Source organism: Solea senegalensis, linkage group LG12 (assembly GCF_019176455.1).
Source record: "Solea senegalensis isolate Sse05_10M linkage group LG12, IFAPA_SoseM_1, whole genome shotgun sequence".
NCBI classification, from domain to species: domain Eukaryota; kingdom Metazoa; phylum Chordata; class Actinopteri; order Pleuronectiformes; family Soleidae; genus Solea; species Solea senegalensis.
The window spans coordinates 6,925,709-6,949,477 of record NC_058032.1 but is presented as its reverse complement, the minus strand read 5'-3'; the positions used below and the strand labels follow the sequence as shown (position 1 = coordinate 6,949,477).

General features: G+C 39.2%; 1 protein-coding gene across 3 annotated transcripts; it reads right to left on the bottom strand.

The window, feature by feature from the left end:
• Nucleotides 1–4,909: 4,909 nt before the first annotated feature.
• si:dkeyp-115e12.6 (centromere protein F) lies at nucleotides 4,910–23,143 on the bottom strand. Of its 3 annotated transcripts, none has more exons than XM_044040572.1 (18): nucleotides 22,924–23,143; nucleotides 19,805–19,982; nucleotides 19,001–19,197; nucleotides 18,717–18,820; nucleotides 18,371–18,438; nucleotides 17,603–17,864; nucleotides 15,388–15,581; nucleotides 14,908–15,033; nucleotides 14,639–14,767; nucleotides 13,177–13,299; nucleotides 12,054–12,189; nucleotides 10,260–11,779; nucleotides 8,377–9,165; nucleotides 7,656–7,999; nucleotides 7,431–7,530; nucleotides 6,611–7,151; nucleotides 6,214–6,353; nucleotides 4,910–5,447 (listed from the first exon to the last, which is right to left on the bottom strand). In XM_044040572.1, the coding sequence occupies exons 2-17, from the start codon at nucleotides 19,964–19,966 to the stop codon at nucleotides 6,235–6,237; spliced, it is 4,914 nt and encodes a 1,637-aa protein (XP_043896507.1). In that variant the 5' UTR covers nucleotides 19,967–19,982; nucleotides 22,924–23,143; the 3' UTR covers nucleotides 4,910–5,447; nucleotides 6,214–6,234. The 3 variants fall into 3 exon arrangements, with proteins under 3 accessions (XP_043896507.1, XP_043896509.1, XP_043896508.1); XM_044040574.1 differs by having other exon boundaries at nucleotides 7,503–7,530; XM_044040573.1 differs by having other exon boundaries at nucleotides 17,603–17,861.
• Nucleotides 23,144–23,769: the final 626 nt, after the last annotated feature.

Below are 23,769 nucleotides of genomic sequence, written 5' to 3'. Positions count from 1 at the left end.
TGTTTTTGTTTCATCATTAATATACCTCATTAATCATACAGATGTTCTTTTTTTTTTCATGTTGTGTTACTGTCCAGCACTGAGACACTTCCTGTTGTCTTTTTCTCTGGAGTTTTTAATCTGTATTTAAAAACGTTTTTTCTGAAGAAAGGCTTTTTACTGTATTAACATATATAGGTTACTGGCTGCTTTCTACTTTTTTGTGTACAGAAATAAAACTTTGTATTTGGCAAACACTCTCTCTGCCTGTGCTTTTCTTTTTTTCTGTTTCCATGTGTTTGCATTTTTTCCCTCTGAGACAGAATAATGAAACCTAACCTAGAACGGAGCCAAATAAAGGGTGTTTATATTCATTTTGCTCCTTGTGTTCATATTTATATTTGTATTTGTATGCAGCGGAATCAATATTTCCTGTTCAAAGTTGAGGCTTGGCATCACTTCTCCTGCATCCATATTACTTTTCTTTCTGGGTTTCTGTTTTATTCATCACTCTACTCTCTGTTCGTTCTCTTATTGAGTGTCACCATTTCCTTTCTTATCACAGGTGGCTCTGTTCCCCTGACTTGTTCTGCTCAGGTCCAGTGCAGCGCTTGATTGACATTTGACCTTCTCCGTGCCCGTATCACACGCTGATCTCCTGCTCGCTACGCTATCTCCGTCCGTGCCGGTGGACGCAGCAGGGTCACTATCTGTGTCTTGTGCTCGATTATCTGGTGCCCCCTCCCCGCGCCCCGCATCCACTGTACGTTCTAGATTTTCATTATCTAACGCCTCTTCGCTCGCTGCCCCACTCTCCAGCTGCTTGCTGTGCTTTGCTTTCACATCTGGGATTTCCTCTGTTGCTGCATCATCTTTTGCCTCGGGTTTCTCTGAGCTTTCCTCCCCTTTAGTCTTACTCTCCTCAGTTTTTTCCTCTGAGGTTTTCTGTACACATTCAATGTGCTTCTCTCTTGCAGCTGTCTTGGTCTCACTTCCACCGGCTCCCCACTTCTCCTGTGTCATATCCCAATAAGTCTTATTCTGGTGGGCGTGCATGTTGCGGATGCGCTCTCCCAGCTTCTTCAGTTCCTGACGGACCAAAGGTTTGAACTTGGGGTCCAGCTTCTCCAGCATTTCAAAGTCCCGCCGAGCTTCAACTTCATTGCACAGAGCAGCGTGTGCTTGCGCCCGCTGGAACACTGCTTTAAAGTTACCTATAGAGTACAAGAGGTAAACCAGTGTAAACTACAGCAACAGCAAAACCAGGCAAGAGTAAGTGGAGAGACAGAGAGAAGACAAAGGCAAAAGGCAAGTTGGGAAAGAGAAGTCAATGACGGGGAGAATGAAGCATAAGAACAACGATTTCACATCAGCCCCAACTATAAATAATTCAGTCACAGAAGAAACAAAAGAGAAAAACAACAAATTCATTTTTGACTGCGATGTCCACGGGTGGGTGTCACGGGAACAAACATGAGACTCAGCAGTGTGGCTGGGAGTGCTTGGTTTCTTCTCTCCATGATAAATAAGAGCGAACAAATATTGCTGCAGGATGAAGGCAGGAGTTTACTGAGGGCCAGACATGTTCACCGGTAGCAGTTGATATGTTTTAAGCTACAGAATGTAGGACAAAACTAAAACTAGAAAATCGTGCCTGCTGTTCTGTTTCTAACACCTGCATTATAAAAGCTGAAAACGTGGATTATAACTTTAAAAGCTGAAGTATTAAGACAAAGTATTTTGGTGGAAAAAGCTTTTAAAACTTGGAGAGAAAGAAAAAGACTCACAAGCCCCTCCCCCTTCCAAACACCTGCATTATAAAATCAGCAAATATCCAAAATAGTATAAAACTTTAAATGTGCTTGATCGAAAATTTTAATATGTATCAAAAATACGTTTTTTTCAATTGACATTTTGGTCAAAATTTTGGACGACATACTAACCTATGACTTTTTTGTCACATTTTGGATGACGTTACTAAAATAGGACTTTTTTTCACAGTTTGGACAACATACTTTAGTATGGCTTTTTTGTCAATTTTGGACGACATACAAAAGTATGATCTTTTTGTCACATCTTGGACGACGAAAAGAGTGATCCTCGACATGATTATGCATAGGATAAGCAACATAGATAGAAAAAAAACTGGCTTACATTTGACTTTAAAGGCCAAAGAAATCCCCCCAAAACAAGGATATTTCTAGTAAAATGCAGGTCAAAGGCAGCAGCTGTCGTCATAGGAACACAGTTACAATAATATGTTGTACTTGCATTACAATTTACACAATATCCGGACATGAAGAATGAGAATGGATATTACAGAAACATATAGATTTTCATGTCTTACCTTCAGTTTGGAGAAATGTATTTATCCAAGTTTGTCCCAAGTAAGTTTGCTGTTCTCTCACCATTCACCTCTCCATGAGGAACTCTCTCTGTCTCTCTCTCTCTCCCTCTCTCCTTGGAAGGTGTTTCCCCACTCCTGTGACCCTACGTCTCTCTGACAGGAAAGCAGATCTGAGGAGGAGGAGGAGAAGAAAGAGCCGAGGTTTATCCTCCGTGGCAGCGCAGCGAGTGTGATGAAGTGCTGTCAGTGCAGAGGAAGAGCAGAGGACCCAGAGTTTCCTGAGCTGGACGTGGAGGAGCTCAGCTCTGTAAATGCTTTTTCGGTGAAGAGGAAAGAGACGCTTGCTACGTCAGAGTCAAAGTTAATGTTCAAGACAAATGTTCTTGCACTTTACTAAGAATTGTTTGTTGACAGTTTTCAACAAAAATGTGCAACAAACAAGATGAACACATGAGTGTTTTAATAGCAAGGTGCTAAATGCGAGATTCAAAAAGGTCATAATAAGTATTGTGTTATAAATACCCAGGAAAAGATGCCAGATACCATCCCTGAATCAAACATCACAGACTACAAGAAACTAACCTGAAGTGTTAGTGTGAAAGGTAAAAAAAAAAATCTATTCTCAACAGACTAAAGGCACACAGTTCAATCTGAGGAAAAATATGAGTACAATTTAAAAAGAAACAACAAACATTAAGCATATTTTTTCATACAAAATCCTTTTTGTACCTATTTTAAAAGGTTGTATGTGAGACAGCATTTTCATTCATTCATAATAAATTGTTTTTGATTTGTTGTTTTGTTTTTTCACAATGTGGGACATAAGGCTGTGCAAGTTACACATAATATGTGTTATGTTGTTAATTGGGTTGAGCTGATTCATCTAAGTGAATCATACCGCTAGTCTTTAATTGGGTTTATTTGTTTCTTGCTGGGCTTTTAATGACACTATACTTTTTCAATCTGGCTCCTGGCAAATATTACAAAAAAACAAATAAAAACTAAGCATTCACAAAAAATAAAAACAGACAACCCCACTCTAAAAACTAATTAAAACTAACTAATTTTAAAAACAAAAAGTCAAAACTGGTTGATTAAATAAAAACTATTATACAAGAGCGTCGATAAGAATCAGCCTTTTATTGTAGTCAACAACAGAACATCGAACAACTGCCAAAGAACTACAGATCCCAGGGATATGAAGGCAAGGCAGCACAAGCGTGTGTGGGTGTGGGATGGTGTTGCCATGACAACTGATACCGAGACATGCGTGTAACTGTTACAAGCCAAGACCAGAAAGGAGTGATTCAACATGAAATGTTAACATAAATAAACTAAATCAATTTACATCCTTTTTGACACAAATGTACAAAAAAACGTGGGTTTAAATAATCTCAAATATCAGTGACAGACAGAGCAGCAAAGGTTTTAAAGGACTTCATATTCTTTAATAAAACACCAACATGCTTTTTATGTATATTTACAAAACGAGCTGTTAATACTGGCAGAAAGGGAAACCTTGTAAATGCAATGTCAGCGCAGTTAAATCAGGACAAAGGCTTCTGTCATCTAGTTTTGTTGACATCATTGCCTAGAGAAACATAAAGCTGTAAAGATTTCTTTTTGTACTGTCTGTCAAGGCCTGTTCTTACCAATATATGAAAATAGCAAAACTTGTTGGTTGATTCTCTCAGTAAATCTGTGCAAATCATGTTTTAGATTTGACCTGAAAATGTACTGCATCACTGACAACAAGCAAGTGTCAAATTTGACCAGGACTGAGGATTTTGGACACTGCTTAAGCAAATGATCTCTTTGCAGCCAGATAACAGCAGCAATGCTTAGAATTCAATGACCAGTAGCCCTTTATATATAATTTGAGCATGTGATATCATTACAAACAACCTGGGAAACCTTGCAGAGTGGTGATTATCTTCAGGTACAATGTACAAAAAAAACCTGTCCATGAACGTCCAAACTACAGAATTCATACACGCGGCATTTTGATCACAGTCGCAAATGTGCGACAAAGAAAATCCACCGCAAAAGCTAATTTAGTCAAAATGAATGTGAAACGAGATAAATACAGAAGTTCCGTTTTTTTTGTGAGGTCGTCTCAGAGTCAGAGTCAGATGAGTCTCATCAGTGTAAGAAAGGGAAAGCAAAGCAGCAGCAGCATGAGGAGACAGAGAGAGAGAGAGAGCGAGAGAGCACAGTGTACTTCACCATACATGGAGCGGAAACCAGTGCAGAGCAGACTGAGTCATAGACGTGTGCTTGGCTCTCTCTCTCTCTCTCTCTCTTCACCACAATCACACATGTATACAAACAATTTCAAGACTAAACTCGTGTTTTTATTCACAGCTAATCACCTCACACACCTTTTCACTATGGTTTATCATGGGTTTGTAAACAGCTGTCCTCACATTCAAGTGTCCATAATAAAAAAGCTACTTCATGACTTATATATGTGTATATATATGTATGTATATGTATATATATATATATATATATATATATATACATAAAATATATATGGGAAAATATGATATATACATATATATATATATATACATATATATATATATATATATATATATATATGTATATATCATATTTTCCCAAAGAGGCCCTTCTTGACTTCACCCTTTTTTTGGCAAACACACCACACTTATCTTGACAAGCGTGTGTTTAGAAAAGCATCAGCGAGTCAGCATTTCATTAAAAACAGGCCACGGTTGGTTTTGACCCAAGCGCTAATTCAGAGTAACTAAAAATGATCCCTCTGTTATCGTGTCATCCCTAAATCAGCAGCACCTCTGCACCTAAATATACAGGTGAGTGTAATAATAAAGTCTTTCCACACAACAATCACAGGATCAACTTGTGTGCACGGAGACATTTCAGATCCACAGTGATGGAAGTGTTGAGTTTTTCCCCACTGCAGGACCTGTTACCTGTAAACACATGTATGGATGTCCAGCGTGACGGGAAATGTTTGTGTTGCTGTAAAAGACTGAAGTGGTTCACGTCACTGGTGAGTGGAGTGTGTCTTTGTAGAGCTGCTGTTCTTCATCACTGAGCTCCAGTGTCATTAAACATTAGTTCAGTGCCACCAGACCTGCAGACAACAAAATAGATAGAGTCTAATAAATAGTATATTTTGCCTGAATTGTGAGTCTAGGATGATGTCATGGTGTGTCATTAGTAACTAGTAGTTAGTAAACGTTTTTAAAACACACAAAATAAAGCAGCAAATCTTTACAGTGGATAAGCTGCAGCCACATAATGATCTGCACTGTGTATAAATAACATAATCAGTCAACTGTATGTCATTAAGGTGCTTAAACGCCAAACTTCATTTTGCAAAAAAGGGCTATCAGATTCATCACCAACTCTACTTACAATGAACCAAGTAATACATTATTCCTGAACCTACAGACATTAAACTTTTATGACTTAGTGGACCTGTGCACTTTAATAGTTATGTTTGAAATAAGAACTCATCGCCTGCCAAATACAATACAGAACCTTTTCACAACCAGAGAGAGAGTCACTATCAGCTCAGAGGAAAAAAAATGTTGTGGGTTTTCTTGTTGTTTTTTTAAAAACTTTTGAACAAACATGGATCTGTGGAACAGCTGCACAGATGAATTTAAATGATGTACAAAAGTATTTGAACTCAAAAAACACTTAAAAGCCTATATTAATACATATATGAAGATTATGTGGATGAAGAAATAACTAACTAACTAAATAACATATTTTTAACTGTAATTTTTTTAATTATTTGCCAATATGCTTTTTGAATTTCCTAAATCTTTGAGACATGAAATCTACTTTAAATGCACACCAGTGTCCACAGTACACATGGCTGTGGAGGTTACCTGTGGATGTGTGTTTTTTTTTTAATCCGTCTCCTCTTCCTTTCCTGTGTCTTTCTGAGGGACAGGTACAACAGATGTCCCCAATAAACCTCTTCTCACAATGTAGGGACACGAGGGGCCACTGGGTATGTCGGCAAACCCTTAAGGAAGAAATTGACAGGATTGAAGGACAGGAGATTGGTACTGTGTGTATACTGAAAAGCAGTGGTGGTAGCCTGTCCTATTTTTTTTTTTTTAATCTGAAGCGTAAAATAAAGCGATACATAGTGAAAACAGCACAAGCAGCAACAGTAGCTTCAAAATGAATCTAAAACGTTATCTTTGAGCCAACAAAGCACATTTCTTCATTAAAAAGTACTATATACTTTATGCAATTTTACACAAACCGTAGACTTACCTTTCATGACAACTTCCGGTAGTCCATACGGCTCATACTCCGTGTCATCGAAGGCAGCAGACAATTGTGTCCTGTTCCGGCGGATTCTTTCAGCTAAACGAGCCGGGTCAGCTGGGATGGGGAAGGAACCTGAAAACAGCATCTTCTCTCCTGACACTGCTGCCTGAGCTAAAGGAATGGGGGAGACAGGGGGTGAATCCACTATGTCTACTTCCTCCTCCTCAGTCTGTGTGTATGCAGAGTGGAGTTTAAATGCTGTTGGAGGATCCAAGCTCTTCTCCGTTTGACTGCTGACACTCTTCATCTCGGTCCGGACAGCTCTCTTGATGGAATCCTCGGTCGTGTTTGTTTCATCAGATGCTCTGGAAACCTTTGGGTTTGACACAGGATTCTCTGGGTGACACTCTGTTCTGGTATTGTTCAGTCCTTTGGTAATGTGTTGACCCGTTGTCTCTAATGACATCTGGATAACTTCAGTGTCATGCTTGTCTTTGTGCTGTGATTGTATGACATTTCTCTCCTGATTTTCTTTTTCAGATACCTGCATCGAGATACAAAATACAGCAGTTAAAGACCGGACAATTTTCCAATGTATGCATTGCATTTTTCCCAAATAAGAACAAGATTAGCTTACAGCTTTCAATTCTGATGCAAATAAAGACATTTCTTTTACATCTTCAAATGCTTATCACTTCAAAAAAGGGTTGGCACAATCTAATTTGACATAAATGATAAAAAAAAAAGACATCACATCTGTAAAAACCCAAACTAAAAAATAAAATATAAATATAAATCTAAAAGTGGAAAAAGGGTCAGTCACCTTGTCAATGTTGACAGTGTCCTGATTGTATTCCTTAAGTGCTGCAGTCTTTTTAAAGTATTGGGTACTCACTGGTTCAGGGACGTTGCTGTGCTGTAGTCTTGATTTAAAGAAACAGAAAACAAACATTACAAACATTAAACATACCAAATATACATATACATTTATTCAACATGAGCGTCAAATATTTGCATTGTTTCTCTAGCCTGAGTGTAAGAGTGTTACCTGGAGAACAACATCTGGCCCTGCAGTTTGTTGGAAGAGCAGGAGAGGAGTAACTCATCTTCTCTGACGACTGCCACATGACTGGGACTTTGCTGAATAACCCGTATCTGGCCAGCTAGAGCCTCGCTCTTCGTCCCTGGTAGGTCATTGGTTGTTTCATCAGTGTGTTGCTGGTTTGACTGTGATTTTACAACAGCAGAGATTTGATAGTGGTCATCTTTGATGGGAAGGATCTGGTCAAATGTTGGGGCTGGTTGGGAGGCCAGTCTCCACAGTGCAAGTTCCTCATTCTGCTGCTGGGTCTCCTCAGAGAGAGCCCGTACTTTCCCCTGCAGTGCCACCACCTGGACAGCATAGAAAGGACAAGACTGAGTGAATGGAAACATTCCTAATATAACTCTCTCTAAAGAAAAGTGAAGGTTTTTACAGAATAACAAATTCAATATTCATTAGTTAATTAGAGTTTTAATTAATACTTTTTCTGATGTAAAGTACTGCAAATGCATTCAATTTAAAATTCTACTTCCTAACAAAGTTTGTCAACATATTTGTAAATTGCAAACTCTGTTATTTATTTCAAACTTCAGTGGGTAACTTTTTAAATACAAGTAAATGTCAGTTACTTTCACACGTTAATTTTGCTGTCTATTATTAAGTGTCAGATTCAGTAAGACAGTTGGCATCATCGTTGTGATAGGAAGAGATAGGAGACCGTCGCTACCTGTTGCTCTAGGTGTTTGATCTGAAGATGAGACACTTCCTCAAATGTCTTTTCAGCCCTTGTTGTCCCTTTATCTTCTCTTCTCTTTTCACCCTGCAGCAGTGACTCCTGACCCTCAGTGGTGATGTCATTCTCCTCACTAGATGACCCCTGCTGTGTCGAGCAGGACACAACAGTATTTCCTGGGTTTTGCTCGACTGGGTCTTCTCTGCTTTCAGTGTGGGTGTGTAATGCTAGGCCGCCAGTGTCAGAGACGGTCAGGCTTTCTATTCTTTGTTTCAGCAGACAATTCTCTTGTCGCAGAGCGAGCAGTTCTGCAGCATCATGTGCTGTTCGTCCATCTTGACTGTACTCAGTCTCCTCTCTCCGAAAAATGGAGCCATAGTTACTCTTAGTCTTGGTTGAGTCCTCTAATAATTGTGCTTCATTGTCTTCTTCACTACTAACAAGTGCTCTGGGATCAGACTTGGTTTGATTTTCATCTATCCGTGCAGTAGATCCCACATCTGCTAGTGAACATGTAGTATCAACGGTGGCAGCACAACCCTTTTCCTCATTGGGTTGAAGCTCTGCGGGATTAGTCAACTTCACATCAAGTCTGCCTTCCCTTTGACCCTTTTCCACCTCCTTTTCGGTCTGTAAAGCATCCAGTTCTAGCTTACATCGTTGCATTTCCTCTCCCTGTCTGAGGAGGGCGATCTCTTTTTCATGCAGCTCGGCTAGAAGGCCCGAGATGTGCTGACTCTGCTTTTCAAAAGCCATTGTAAGCTGCTGTGTCTGACGTGTCACCTGGGAAAGACAGAAAATAGAAACAATAGAAGAAAGAAGACAGGCACTTCACTTTGCCCTGCATCCATTGTGTTAAAACACCAGCTTACAGAAATATATATGTATATATATATATATATATATATATATATATCTGTAAGTTCTTGACTTGATGAAATGTTCAGCAAATGTGTTGTCTAAATTAAGGCAAGTGTGTAACTAAGAAGTGCGTGCCATCTTTTACTTAGCTGTTGCTTATATATATGTATATATATATATATATATATATATATATATATATATATATATATATATATATATATATATATATATATATATATATATATATATATATATATATATATACATATATATATGAGTGTGTGTGTGTTATTTGGCCTGGATGAAAGGTTTCTAGCCTCTGTTTCTTCCTGCATTCACAGATGGTTTCAGTGACAAAGTAATTCTGACACAGTGACACTGGCATTACCCAACATACATAAATGTTTAATTAGTTTGTGGGTTATAGTCACTGTAGCACGTTTCTACATTTTTATTGACTGCTTTTTGTAAGACAATTCCTCTGTGACACATCCAAACATGAGGTTTACATTTTTATTTATTAATTTATTTAATTACTTATCTTATCTTGAATTAATCTAAATATTCTCATTCAAAGTGTAATGACTAAATCTATTGTGTCATACAGCTGAAAACTTATATTAATAAAACTGAACAAATAAAAATATAAAAATTGAAGATGGACGATGAGGCCAAACCGTTATCACAATAAACACAAATTTAAAATAAGTCAACAAATAATTATTGTGCCAAATTCAGATAATCAAATTAGATATTTGTCTGCGTTCAAATGGAAGATATCAGTCGACTGTGATTTTCATAATGGCTAGAAAACAACACTTGTGACACAATCATTTTACATATCTGGTGTAAAACATTTAAATTGCAAATGTGTTATGTCTCAATGTATCTGTGCAATGTATAAACATCATATCAATGTCTATTCAACCTTTGTTATATTGCTTTTGAAGATATTTTACAATATTACAAAATATCAGTACAGCCCTAATATCAATAAACACACCATTATTTACCTGGCTCTGCAGGGCTTCTAGTTTAACCTGGTTCTGGTTGGCACGTTCAGTTTCCTTTGCTTTCTCTTTCTGCAGGTGCGCCACCTCGTTTTCCAAATGTGAGGGAGCAGACTCACATTTGTGCAGGTGAGAAATGTCATCTCTCTGGTCGGACAGAAAAGTCCCTCCCAGACAGTTTTGTCTGGTGTCTTCCAAGTCAGAAGGGATTTGATATGCTTGACCCGCACCTGACAGAGGTGAGCATTCAGGATCTATCACCGTTTGTTTTTGAATAAGATCTGCTGTTCCCTGAGATACAAGCGTGTTGAGCTGGTTGGTGGACTGACAGAAGAGAAGGTGCTGCTCAGGAGAAAGGACGACTTTACTGTCACGATGGACAATGTTTGAGTTGAGCTCATCATCATGGAGAGACAGGTATGTCAGCGGACTGTTTGCAAGCAGGAATCTCTCCTTTCCTGCTCTCTCATCTTCTTTCTTGCTGCACTTAAGTTCTTCCAATTCAGCTTGAAGTTCTGCCAATTTTGTGCTCAGCTCCTTTTTAACATCTGTGTCTAAGACTGAAGCTTGGTTCCTCTCCTTGTCCTCTCGCTGTCTCTCTTCTCGTTCTAACGCCAACTGGGCTTTTACATCTGCTAGCTGCTTCTTCAACTGAATATTAAGTTCTATCATTTCACTCTCTCTGTCTTCTAGCACTTTATTTTTCTTCGTTTCCTGGTCCTCTCGCTCCTTCTTTTCTCTTTCCTCCCTCCTACTCTTCACCTCTGTCTCCAAACCAACCATGGCCTTCCTCAGTATTTCCACCTCAGCTCTCTCACTCTCCAGTTTTGCCTTCCATTCCTTGTCCTGTTCCGCCTTCTCCACGGCATGGCTGGCATGTTTACGGCTCAGCTGCTTAAGCCGGGTCCTGGCCTCTGCTTCAGCCCGCCGTTGGGCTTCCAGGTCTTCCAGCCGTTTCTGGAGTTCTTCACGCACATCATTTATCTCTGACCGCAGCATGGCATTCTCCCTCTGGAGGTCTTCAGAAGCTTTGGTCTGCTCAGGCTTAACAGAAGGAGTCCCACCATCAGAAAGTCTCACACTGCAATCTACAGAAGTGTTGGTGTACACATCAGGAGCTGAGTGAGATTCACTAGAGTGTACATGACCAAATGTGGAGTGCCCCTTTGTTCTAGAGCTGTCACACTTGATCACTTCACTTCTACTATTGTTCTTTTCTCCATTACTTTTCCTTCTGTGTCCTAGAATTTGTAAAGCCTCAGAGTCTGTGGATATGAGGACAGAGATGTGTTCAGAGTCGATGCCTTCTCCTGGCTCTCTTTCAGACGGGTAAGGCGATGAAAGCTCTGCTCCTCTCTCATCTACATCCTCTTCTTTCTTCTTTTGTTCAGCTCGGGTGGTGGGCTTTTTAGTGTGAGTGGACTGCCGAGAATGAAGTGGGTACGATGGAGGAGGGTATGAACTTTGTCCAACAGGGCAAAACTGCACAGGCTGAACTGGAGGTGCTGGTGCAGCTTTTTGTTCTGGAGTTAAATGGAAGAATATAACAAATTTTACTGACCACCCATGAACTAAAACTTTACTTAACATTACTTATATTTAGAAAAAAAAAAATGTAAAATATAAAAACAGCCAGCAGGGAGCAGCAATGAAGATAGTAATATAGCATGTACTGTACTGAATGCATAACAGTATATAGAACTCATCAACTTAAATAATGAATGTGCATCACATGTAGTTTTCCTAAATTATAAATGAGTTTACACAAGCACAGATGGATCTGTCACCCCTCCTCACCCTGCAGGTCTTTGAGGAGACGCAGGGCGTCAGCTCGCTCTTCTGCCAGTCTCCTCCCCTCCTCCTCCAGACCTCGCTCTCTCTTCCTGCTCTGCTCCAGACTCACTGCCACACCCTCTGCCTCACGTAGCGCTTCCTGATGGAAAGAGGGAAAATAAAAATCTCACTTATCACATGACAGTCTAATTTATTTAGTTAAGTTGGAGTACAATTGTTTTAGTATAATTGTTTTTATATAAAAATAGTTAATTTATCTGTTGACTGCTTTTAAGCAATGACTGCTTTTAATTAAAATGTTTCTTGCAGGAAAAAACATTCTCACACTGAAACTTGACCATTAAAAAATTATTTTGGAAATGCAGCACTTCCAGACAATAATGGATTGTCAGGGAACAATGTACTGACAAGTGCATTTCATGAAGAGCATTTGTTTTGAAACAAAAACAAACCACAGACAAAACAAGCCACAGGTAACGGCAGCATGAGTTGATGTTGAAAGCTGGAATGTGTGTAATCTCCTGCCAAAAACAAACAACTCTACATACCTCTGCTGCATAATGATTTCAAAATTTGGTCAAGCACATTAATGCTAGGTCTGATGTGACGGTTCACCCCATAAATTCAACATGATGATTAAACCGGATGATTGGAAAAGCCACAGTTAACTTATTATTCACAATTAATGTGATCAAAATAACCAACATATGACAGGTAGAAATGCTTTTTAAAAAATGTACACAGTTCATTCTTTATCCACTGGACAGGTAATGAATAATTAATATGCATCACTAACATGTCTGTTCTGTGTTACGATGGCGCTTCTGTGTTACGATGGCGCCGCGGATGGTTGCCTCGGTGTGTTGGTGCGCGTTGTTTTGTCTTGTTTTGTGTTTTAACTCCGTTTTTTGCGATTATACCCGGAGCTCTTTCACCAGAGAAGAGCTCATGAACATCAGGGTAACAACACCAGCGGACTTATTTACGTTTACTGTTCACTTTAGAAAATGTTGTATGCTTGTTATGCGCCAATGACACCAGAACAAATTCCTTGTATGTGCAAATCGTACTTGGCAATAAAGCTCTTCTGATTCTGATTCTGATTCTGATGTCATGCGTGTATTACCGTTAGTTTGGCTTGTGTCTGAGCTTCTTTCTTCTGGCTCTCCTGCAACTGTCCCTCTGTCCACTTCAGTTTCTCTTTCAGCATGTCCAACTCTTTCTCTAGTACTTGTTTCTGAAGAGATAGCTGAAGGAGGAAATCATTACTCAGCAGGTGCTAAAAGACGAGTAAAATTTAATAAAAAAAACAACTGGCGGGAAGGTTAAGGGTAAAAACAACAAGACAAAATCCAGACTGAACGGCTGCTACTGTCAAAGTATGAATATGAACCAACCAGGCAAACAGGAAGCAGGATAGCAATCAGTGATCAATAGCAAACATCAGCTATGTCTAATGTATTGTCTACCTCTCTGGGGAAACTAAAGAAGACTTAACAAGCTGATCAGCTTCCCACCAGTGTGAATACAAAATGCTGCACATGATCTCATATCATCGTACATGGTGATGTGCAGGTAGCAATTTGAGTACAAATTACATTTACTAATCCAACAAATAGGCTCAAATCAATTAAAAATATGTATCTGTGCAACATCCACCACTGATAATTTAGTGTACCAATAAATCAAAAGCTCTGTAAGATTAGATTCAACTCAAACTGTGCCTCTATTGTGTGTTTACTCTGTCGCTTATCAGATATAAAAAGACAATATCTATGTGGTTTACAGTTCGGCCGTACTGGGTGTCTAAAATGAAGGAATGAATTTCAAGAACATATTTTGGGTGGAAAGAAGCTCGACCTTGTCCTGAGATTATAATCTCCATTACTGTTTTGCAGACAAAAAAAATAAATCCAATATGACACGGTCTTGAACCACAAACACACTCTTTCTTTACATCCATGCAATTTGTCTTAAAAACAACTTTCACAAAAACATTCCACGCTTCATCCTCACCACACAGTCATGCTTGTACACCGTGTGACAACTCAAACTATTTCTCAAGCACAAGTTACAAGGTTTCAGTTTATTTAATGCTTCCATAACCAAAGCATTCTGCACCGAGAAACGGAATTGCACTGTCATTACCTTCACTGCTCAACCTTTCCACTGGAGAGAAACTGAGAGGAGTGGAGGACGGAGCAGAGAAAAGAGCAGGTGGGAAGGAAGAGTAATAGAAAAAAATAAGGGGAAGAAGCAAGCACAGGAGAAGAGGCAAGGCAATTTACATAACATTTGATAATAATAAAGAATCTGAGGAGGAGAGAAGAAGAAAATGGAAAGGGAATAGTGACAGAGAAAGCAGGAAAGAGAAATAGGAAAAAGTTGAAAAAACACAGCAGACACATACTGTAAACCGTCATATAAACAAATTGTATTGAACGTCATTTGAATCCTCAGTTTCCAGTGTTGATACAAATCTAAATGCTTTACTTGTTAAATGTATTACTATGAAAATGAACATTATAGGGCAGGTTTAATGATGTGTTTGATGTTCTATAAACCTAGGCACCTTGTGCAGCATTTACCTTGTCCGCCTGGGCCTGCAGAGCATTGTGGAGGGCCCTGGCCTGTTGGAGCTCCTGGTTGAGCTTATTCACCTCCTCCCGATGCTGCTTTTCCAGCTGTTGCCTCTCTTTCTGGAGCTCTGTTACATCCTGCAGATAACACCCTATATGTGAGCCATTCTAATCAACTTGAAGGTGGAGCATATCAAACCAAAGCGATCTCAAATTGGCTAACACTTTCTTTAGTTGTTTCTTCAAGTGTGTATCATCCATCTGTCCCAGAGTCTTACCCTCTGATGTTGTTTCTCCATCTCTTTGCTGCGCTGCTGGTGCTGCAGTCGACTGCTCTCAGCATTTTGTCTCTGACACTTCAGCTCCTCTTGTAATTGCTTCAGCCTTTGCTCAGCTCCTGATGCCTGACACACAAACACAACACAATGTCCTTAACTAACAATAACAATAATCATTATTGTATTATTGTTATAATTGACTATTGTACATATGAAATGTACATCTAGAAATCTAGAAATCTGCCACCTTTGATAAACTTGTTGTGCTTTGTATCTTGTACTTCTGATTAAGCTTCTGTTTGGTGTATCTTTGTAGAGCATTTGGCAAAATAATCCCATGTTTGTTTTTTCAAGAGAGGTTAAAAAGGAATATTTTGATAAATGAAAGCCAACACCTATTTTGTGACAAAACAGCAAAGCCTCAGGGAAACTAGGAAACCAGGAAATTAGCCCTGGTATGAGAGTATCAGTGTGTTTTACCCTTTCACTCTCCTGGGTAATGCGGGTGTGAGCCAGGCTGAGCTCACAGCGAGCTTTCTGTAGGCTGCTCTCTTGGGCAGCCAACTCCTTTTTGGTTTGCCCCAAGTTGCTCTGAATCGATGTCATCGCCTTGGCCTTTACTGACAGCTCCTCTTCCAGACAAGATACACGACTCTGCATTTCTGACAGTGATGCTGGAGAATGGACCAAACACACAGAAATAGTTAATAAAGTATTTTAGTATAAAGCAGACATAAGGCACAATAAAATCCCCCTAACACATTTTAAAAACACCACTAAGATGATTTTGAAAAACCTAAATGGGCAAAATGCTCAGAAGATCAATCACTATAAAAAGAATATTTCCTGGCATATTCCCCTATCTTTTACAGTCTAAGAGGAGAACAGGCATTATTATCCACCAAAAGAACACAATACACTGAGTTTTAAATTGGTGAAATGAAACCACAAGCAGTCAGCAAAACACAGGGGCTTTACAAGCAAGGTCAATCCATACAGGCTTGCTGACAGCCACAGCTGTTGTCACCGAAGCACTTTCACCAGGCCTGTGGGTCTCAGGCTGCTGATTTAAAAAAACAGTGAGGAAATCAATGTTCTGTCTGACCAGTATGTTTCCCATCATTTCCCTGTCACCCAATTTTTTTAAAGCCATTTAATTTATCAGAAAATAATTAAGAAAATTCTACAAACAAAACATCTGGTATGTCTGGTAACTTTTTTTTTCATTAAGTATATAAAATTTGCAAGGGCTACAACTAATCTGTCTAATATTTTCTCAATCAATTAATTGTTGTAAAATGTTCAGAAATGTTTCCCGAGCCTCGAAATGATGACTTTCTCAAACGTCTTGAAAAAACGAACTAACCCTAATCTGTTTGTAAATATAATACATCACTTCAATTTCAGGACAGACAAGTAATTTCTTTAACAAAAATAACTACTTTTAAGCATGCCACTTAAATGACATACGGTTTTCCTACGCCAACGGTTATAACCCCATAAAGAGGAAGAGAGAGCATAATAACAAAACACAGCAGCAAAAAAACTGAAGAAAGGCATAACTAAAATAAACACTGCACTAACCCTGCCCCCTCTGTATCCCAGCAGAAGCAAAAATAAGAATTTTATTTCGCAATGGACAATTCCCTTCTTTGAGCAAACAAGCACACACACACACACACACACACACACACACACACACACACACACACACACACACACACACACACACACACACACACACACACACACACACACACACACACACACACACACACACACACACACACACTCACACACACTCACACACTCACACTCACACACTCACACACAAACATTGGAGCTGAGAGAAAGAGGAGTGTTTTATGGCAGTTATAAAGTGAGCCACTCTGCAGTGTGGAGCAAGAAGGATTCTCCAGCTGAGACAATGATTTCTAGACAGCTTCTTATGTAACAGGTATTGTTGAGATTTTAGTACATGGGATTAAGGATGATGGCACCACTTGAACATCATTAATTTTTGCCTTATTTTGAGAGCACAACAAATGCCTGAGCCATTCAAAAGATCAACTGTTAGCTACCCGTTTTATTTCTCTTAAAAACAAATGGCACAAAGGTAACTGGCCTTTTTAACAAGTGCTGAACCTGAACAGTACTATTTATTTTGCATTTGCATCTTCAGTAACAAACATGGCCGCACCTGAAGTCACGCTACTGTATGGACAAAGAAGTCGTCTTTGACAAGCACAAAAAACAACTGCACTGGAGATGCATCGGAGACTCATTGCATTAACATTTCTGTTCAATGTGGTCACAATGTGTCTCAGACCACCTCGCGAAGTGGTTTGGCAGATCAGATAACAATCTGTCCTCAATGTGTCTCGGGTGTATTTACACCTGTACCTGTGTATTTACACCCGTCAGGCAAGTGCAGGAAATGCATTTTAATGGCAGGTGTAAAGGGGGCCCCTGTGTGTCAAAATACGAAACCATCTGTTTTTCATCACAATATCCTAGATCTGCAGCATTTGGTAAAAGTTCAATATGTCTGTTTGTTCGTTTCGTTTTTTTACAAATAACACTCTAAAACCAAAGAATATTGTGTTTACTGCAATGTAAAACCAGGAAAACCAACACATTGAAGAAACACCTTCATGCCATGTAAAGAAGGTGATCATTTGACTTTCACACTCACTGTCCATCTCTGTCCTGTTGTCCTTGCCCTTCCCCAAATGCCCCAGGGCTGGCTGGCCTTGACTGATGAAATCAGTGCAGGGCGCCTGGGGAGAGGACGGGGATTGTCTTCTGGCTGTTTGCCTGGTGTCATCTCGTTCCCACGGAAACACAGCCAAGGGAGTGGAGAAGGACTCTAATTGGTCCGACAGGCGGTGATGGGGTGTGCTCTTGTGTTGTCTTGGCAGTGAATTTGTGTGCATATCTGAGAACTGGAGTCGCTGCTGAGAGGAGAACAGAGATTTTGAATTTTTTTTTTAATAACGAAAAAGGAGGGCATGAGTCGGAGTGGAGGAAAAACTGGACAGTAACACCATCAACAACTATATTATATAAATTATTTTAGTAAACTTTACTCTTCAAGTCATACTTGAATTGAATTATTAAATAAAGTAAAAGAAATTACTTGATGCAAAGTAAAGAGAGTCTGTAACGGAGGGATAGGCAGTATGTGGATTAAAAGAAATACAAATGACACTAATATATAAATATCTTAGAGAAAAAGTTTCTGAATACCAACAATGCAAAATCATTGAGCCACACAGCAACAACACAAACACACTCTGAACAAGTTAAACTCTAAGCATGATACAAGGTTACATTGAAGTTTGCATCTCTGTGAACGACAGAAAAACAGAACACACAGAAGAAGCAAGGATGACATGGAGTGAGTCAAGTCACACAATTAGAACACTATTCACATTGTCTTTATGCATATGCTGGAACTTACTCGAACGTGAGGTGCTTGGCTCTGTGTTTCAACTCCATGTCCCAACCTCTCCTCACCCTTTCTGCTCCCTATTGGCAAATAAAGCATTTAGAGTGGATTGACAACCTAAATCCAATCACTAAAGCTGAGCGGAATCAAACGGTGAATAACTCAAGTGATTTAGGGACATAGGAGAACTAAAACAGTCTCCAGAGAGACAACAACTAGGAGAGGACTGGGTTGAGGGATTCTATTCACAACCTCTGTGTTTTCCCAATATATATTGTACATTGCTTTAATGACAAGATAGAGACAAGAATAAAACATTGGAGAACAAACATTGAGTCATAAAGTTAAAGGACTCTACCATTCTGTTCCCATGGTGAGGGTGTGCTCCAACATGGAGTAGAAAACAGAGTGGTATCTGTCAATTTATTTCTGTCCTGTAGCTTCTCCAGTTCGGCCTCCAGTCTGCCAGAGACACAGAGAAAGTTCAAGAATAAACAATATTTGAAAAAAAAATCTAATATTTATATTTTGTGGATGCATATGAAAGCATACTTTGGCAAAAATCTGCTTATAGAGAATACATATAAAAGAAAGACAATACAAAGAGAAGCTCATTGACAGAAGATTCCCAGTGCAGCTAACCTTTTGACTTCCTGGGTGAGTTTGTTGTTGAGGGTGCGAGTAGCATCTAGCTGGCCCTCCAAGGAGCATACTTGTGCCTGCTTGGTCTGAAGGTCCTGCGTCAAGCGCTCCCTGCTGATCACTGCCCCCTTGGCCTCCTCACGAACACACTGGAGCTCCCGCTGCACAGACTGAAGTTCTCCACGCACCTCATCATACTAATAGGAAGAAAAGAGGAGAAAGGGTAAAGGGGAAGGCACATGGGTTAGAATTTACAACAACAACAATGTAAAAATACAACAACAAATTCTTCTAAACTCTTCTATGGCACAATTATTAGACAGATAGACAAATAAGATTCCAGGTTGTCAGCAGAGCAGATACCGAATCGTGTCAGCAACTGCAAGTAGAGCTTTTATCTTTTATTTTAGTAGGGCAATTAATCAAAATTTCAAAAATTTTAATAGAATCACAATGACTAACTGCAATATTGAAATCACAGGAGTTTAACTTTTGTTAAAGCCACAATGTGTGTTGAAAAAACATTTTAGATGAAATACTGTCCTGACCTACACATCATATTCTACAGACAGAAGAAAACATTTTAGTTCACACAGATCTGCACACATAGTAGTGAATTTCAGTCCCCATAATCAATTAGACATTAATTCAAAATCTTTCTGCCCTACAGCTTAGTGTCATTTATTACAATTGGCCTTTTTGAAACACATTATTAGCAAATGTTTACATAGTTAATGTGTTGTTATGATAAGAAGAAAATTACCCAAATGTTTCCCACCCCTGATGGAACATGGTTGCTTGTACCTTTACAACCTGTTTTTCAAGGCTTGTATGGATGTTGTCCAACTGCAGCTGTTTCTGCTTGTTCTCTCTTGATAGTCGCTCATGATGTACCTGCAGCTCCTTCACCTTTTGCAGGACGCGTCCAGACAGCCCTACTGTCCAGTCCTCCTCAGCCCAACTCATGTCTCTCTGCCTGAGACTGACAAGATTGAAAAACATCATTACATCAGCACAAAAGATTCAAATACAAGTTCACGGTCAACTCTGAATTTTTCAGTATGTCTTGATTATGAGATGCTGTAGAGAAAATATCTGTGTTTTCCAGAAAGGCCACTTATGTTTAGTTTCCACCAAGTGCTAGAGTGGTTCTATCTGGTTAGTAACACAATTAAAAACATGACAGCAGCACCTACAGGTGGAGCTCGACAGACTGCTGTTCAGTAAGTGGTAGACAGATAATTTTGGGTGACAAAGTGAATAAAATGGAAAAAATATTGACGAACCATTTTTAAATAAACCATGTATTATGAGGGATAAGATCCAAGGCAGTTTGTGTTTCCTATTTAACAAAATAATGTCAGCGCACAGCAGTGTTGTTTACTATTTACATTTTTCTTTGTTGAAATTTATTGGCAGGCTATACTGTGTTCTGCTTTTATGACCATGCAACTCTATTTACATAGCTGATGCAGCTATCACCATCTGACCTACACACTCCATGGCGGAGAAACAATGAGATTAGGGTTTAACATTCCATATTGTACTGTATTACATAGTGGAAAAGCAGCTTTAAATACAGATCCAGCTGACCATTACTGTTCTGGCGTCACATATCCAGAATCGACCAAGGAGTAGCTGGAGAGAAGATTCAAGGGTGCAGCAGATAAGTAGTGACAGAGGATCCAACCCACACTGCACACATTTAATGTTTTCATCTGTGCCTTTGTCCTGCCTTGAATACGTTATGTTACTAAGGCTTTGATCCCCGGGGAAGAGCTGGTTGTTACCGCTGGGGCAGCTCTACCACCGACTTTTCCAACACAGACTGACTACAATGTTCCAACAGCATTTCATGGTTAAAATAGACCTTTCCTATTTTAAACCTCTGCAACTGCTTCATTGTCACATCAGTCTAGAGCTGGACGATACAGCCAGAAAAGATATCACAATAGTTTTAGTCCATATCAAAAATGATATTAATAAGTAAATATCAGATATTTAAAGATCAGGCCTTTTTTCTCCAGAGTGGAAAAAAATGTGTTAAATGCTTGTTTTTTCAATTGTAATGTGATGTATATTTTTATAGAATTATTCTAACAATTGTTTTAGAGTCAGCGGAGTACAAGAGTAAACAAGAAATAATCTACATCATAAACATGAAAGTGTCAGCATTAAGAGAAAAGCCTGACATAGCAACAAAAGCCTAACCAAACCTGTAGAGGTTGACTCTGTTTTGACTTGCATTCCAGTCTCAAGCTCAACAACTGTAACTCTAGTCAGATAGTTTCCGTCATAGCTCACTGGTTGTGTCACTGTGTTTACCTGTTTCTGCAAACAAGGACAGAGACAGGCACCTAAATAGACGTATGCGTGTTATTATTGAAACTTACACTTGCTATACAGCACACAATGGCTGAGAGACTAGACAAGAACACTTGAAACTTCAGTGGTTTAATTCCAAGTAAATCCTTTGTTGTTTGTCCTTCTCCCCATTCTCACCCTGTGTTTCCTGTTTATGCACTTATCTTTGCCATACACGAGAGCTATACACTGTAAGGCAGCAGGTTTCAATTAGTATAACCACAAAACCTCAAGCTGTGTGAAATTAGAACAAGACCCTAGCCACACTGTTAAATTTGCATTTGGCTTTCACATGAACGTGACTGTCATCTGAAACGAAGGAAAGGGTGAAGTTCAGCTACAACCTCACCAATAAATGTTACACACTGGACAAAACCTTTGAATGGGAGTTTTGTTTCTCTCTCCACAGACAAGAACTGTTGAAACTGTTGGCTCTCTCTATCCCTCTATAATATTACATGGTCTAAGTCAGAGGTGGAAAACTCACGGCCCACGGTGGGGCACATGCAGCCCGCCAATGGATTACATGCATCCCATCACTTAATATCATGTTATAATGAAAACGTGGCCTGTGACCTACTCTCCCTTTAACCACAGCATGTGTGGCTGAGGCCCAGCTGCCAGCAAGGTGACAGAATATATCAAATATATTTCATAGCAATATTAATATAAATTAAATAAGGGAGTAATCATCACAGTATTAATTGTATTATATTCAACATTAAATTATGTATATAATTTAGTGATTTAATTACAGTTGTCCATGTTATTATTTACTTACTTTTACATTTCTTTCTGTCTGTTCATGACATAATAGATTTATTTCGCATCATATATGTTTAAATATAAAGAATACATCATTTCAAAATCTTTTTAACCTTCAAATAATGTGATTCTGTGTGAATATCTTGACTGCAATATCGTGATGGAATATTTTGTTATAATTTGAAGCTCATATTGCCAACCAGCTACCAGCTGTTTTTTACAACTTTGTTTTGCTTATTGAGCACCTATTAAGTTCGGGACTCATTTCATATGTCCCATACTTAATGTGACAATGAGCCTAACACACTGAATCTTGTGAGCTACAAGTAGAGTTTATCTCCTGAGAACAGACAGCAGCAGGTTCCATAATGAAGTGCCATTTTTAATGATATGGCACTTGATGCGAACACAAAAAAAACGTTCACACGACACAACACAATTTGAGAAAACTACCTGACCGATTCCCCTGAAAGATGAGAAGAATCGTAAAAACACAGAGGAAGATTCTTTAAGAAGAGTTACATTAATAATTGATGGAAGGACAGAGATCCAGACACGGACCTGAGATCGGTGACATCTGATCACGAGGTTCAAACAAAACAATGGACAACTCACAACGTCCAGATATTAAAAAAGAGTCAGTCTAGCAGAGTCAGTGATAGGGCGATAGTTTTGTACACGAAAACAGTTTTCACCTTGTTAGTGCTCGCTCCATCAGCTGGGGACTGACAACATGTTGCTAAGCTAACAGAGGAGCAACTGAACGCTAACCCCGCGCAGGGAGAGCCACTTACCGGTCAGTCCGGAGCGGTTACAAAGCGCCGCCAACCGCCGCGCAGTCTCCCAAACAGAGCGGCGATAAACACTGACAAACCCAACGATTATGTCCAAGTCTTCACTGTCACTGACGATACTGTTTTTCTGTCATGTTGGGGACTGACAAGCTTCCAAAACTAACAACAGACGCCGAGTTTGCGTCTCGTGGAACTGACCGGGTTTCTGTGGCACGAGGCGGGGCGGGGGCGTGGTCAGTGACGTAGCTGGAGAATGTTTTGGATTGAGGTGACGTGGTGAAACTCTGATGACCTCTTGTGGCTTCAATTAGCCTCATAAAGGACAACGATTCAATAGTATGTCTGCAGAACCGGAGACAGTCCCAGTGTTGTAATGTAACGAAGTACAAATACGTCGTTACTGTACTTAAGTACAACATTCACGTATTTGTGCTTTACTTTGTCATTCATATTTCTAGCAACATTTACTCCACTACATCTCCTAAATAAATAGTGTACTTTTACTCCACTACATTTCCCCTATCTTAGCTATCTTTCTTAAACTATTTATTTCATTTTCACTATGTTCAAACAATTTGTTATCGATTGTAATATTTACCTTTCTATTGATTTCTTACAATTCTGGCTCTGGGTTGTTTGTAAATGTTCATGTGCAGCATCTTTGAATCTCTTTCTGTATAAATAAAACTTTCTTGCCTTGGCTCCACAACTTCCTCTTCCTTTTAAGAAGAGGGCCTTTGGACTGTGGTGGAGAACTTTGCTGAAGGACTTCTGAATATGATTGGGAATGATGTTACATTAACTTTTTGCAATTTACCCACAGACAAAATTTGTATGCATTATATG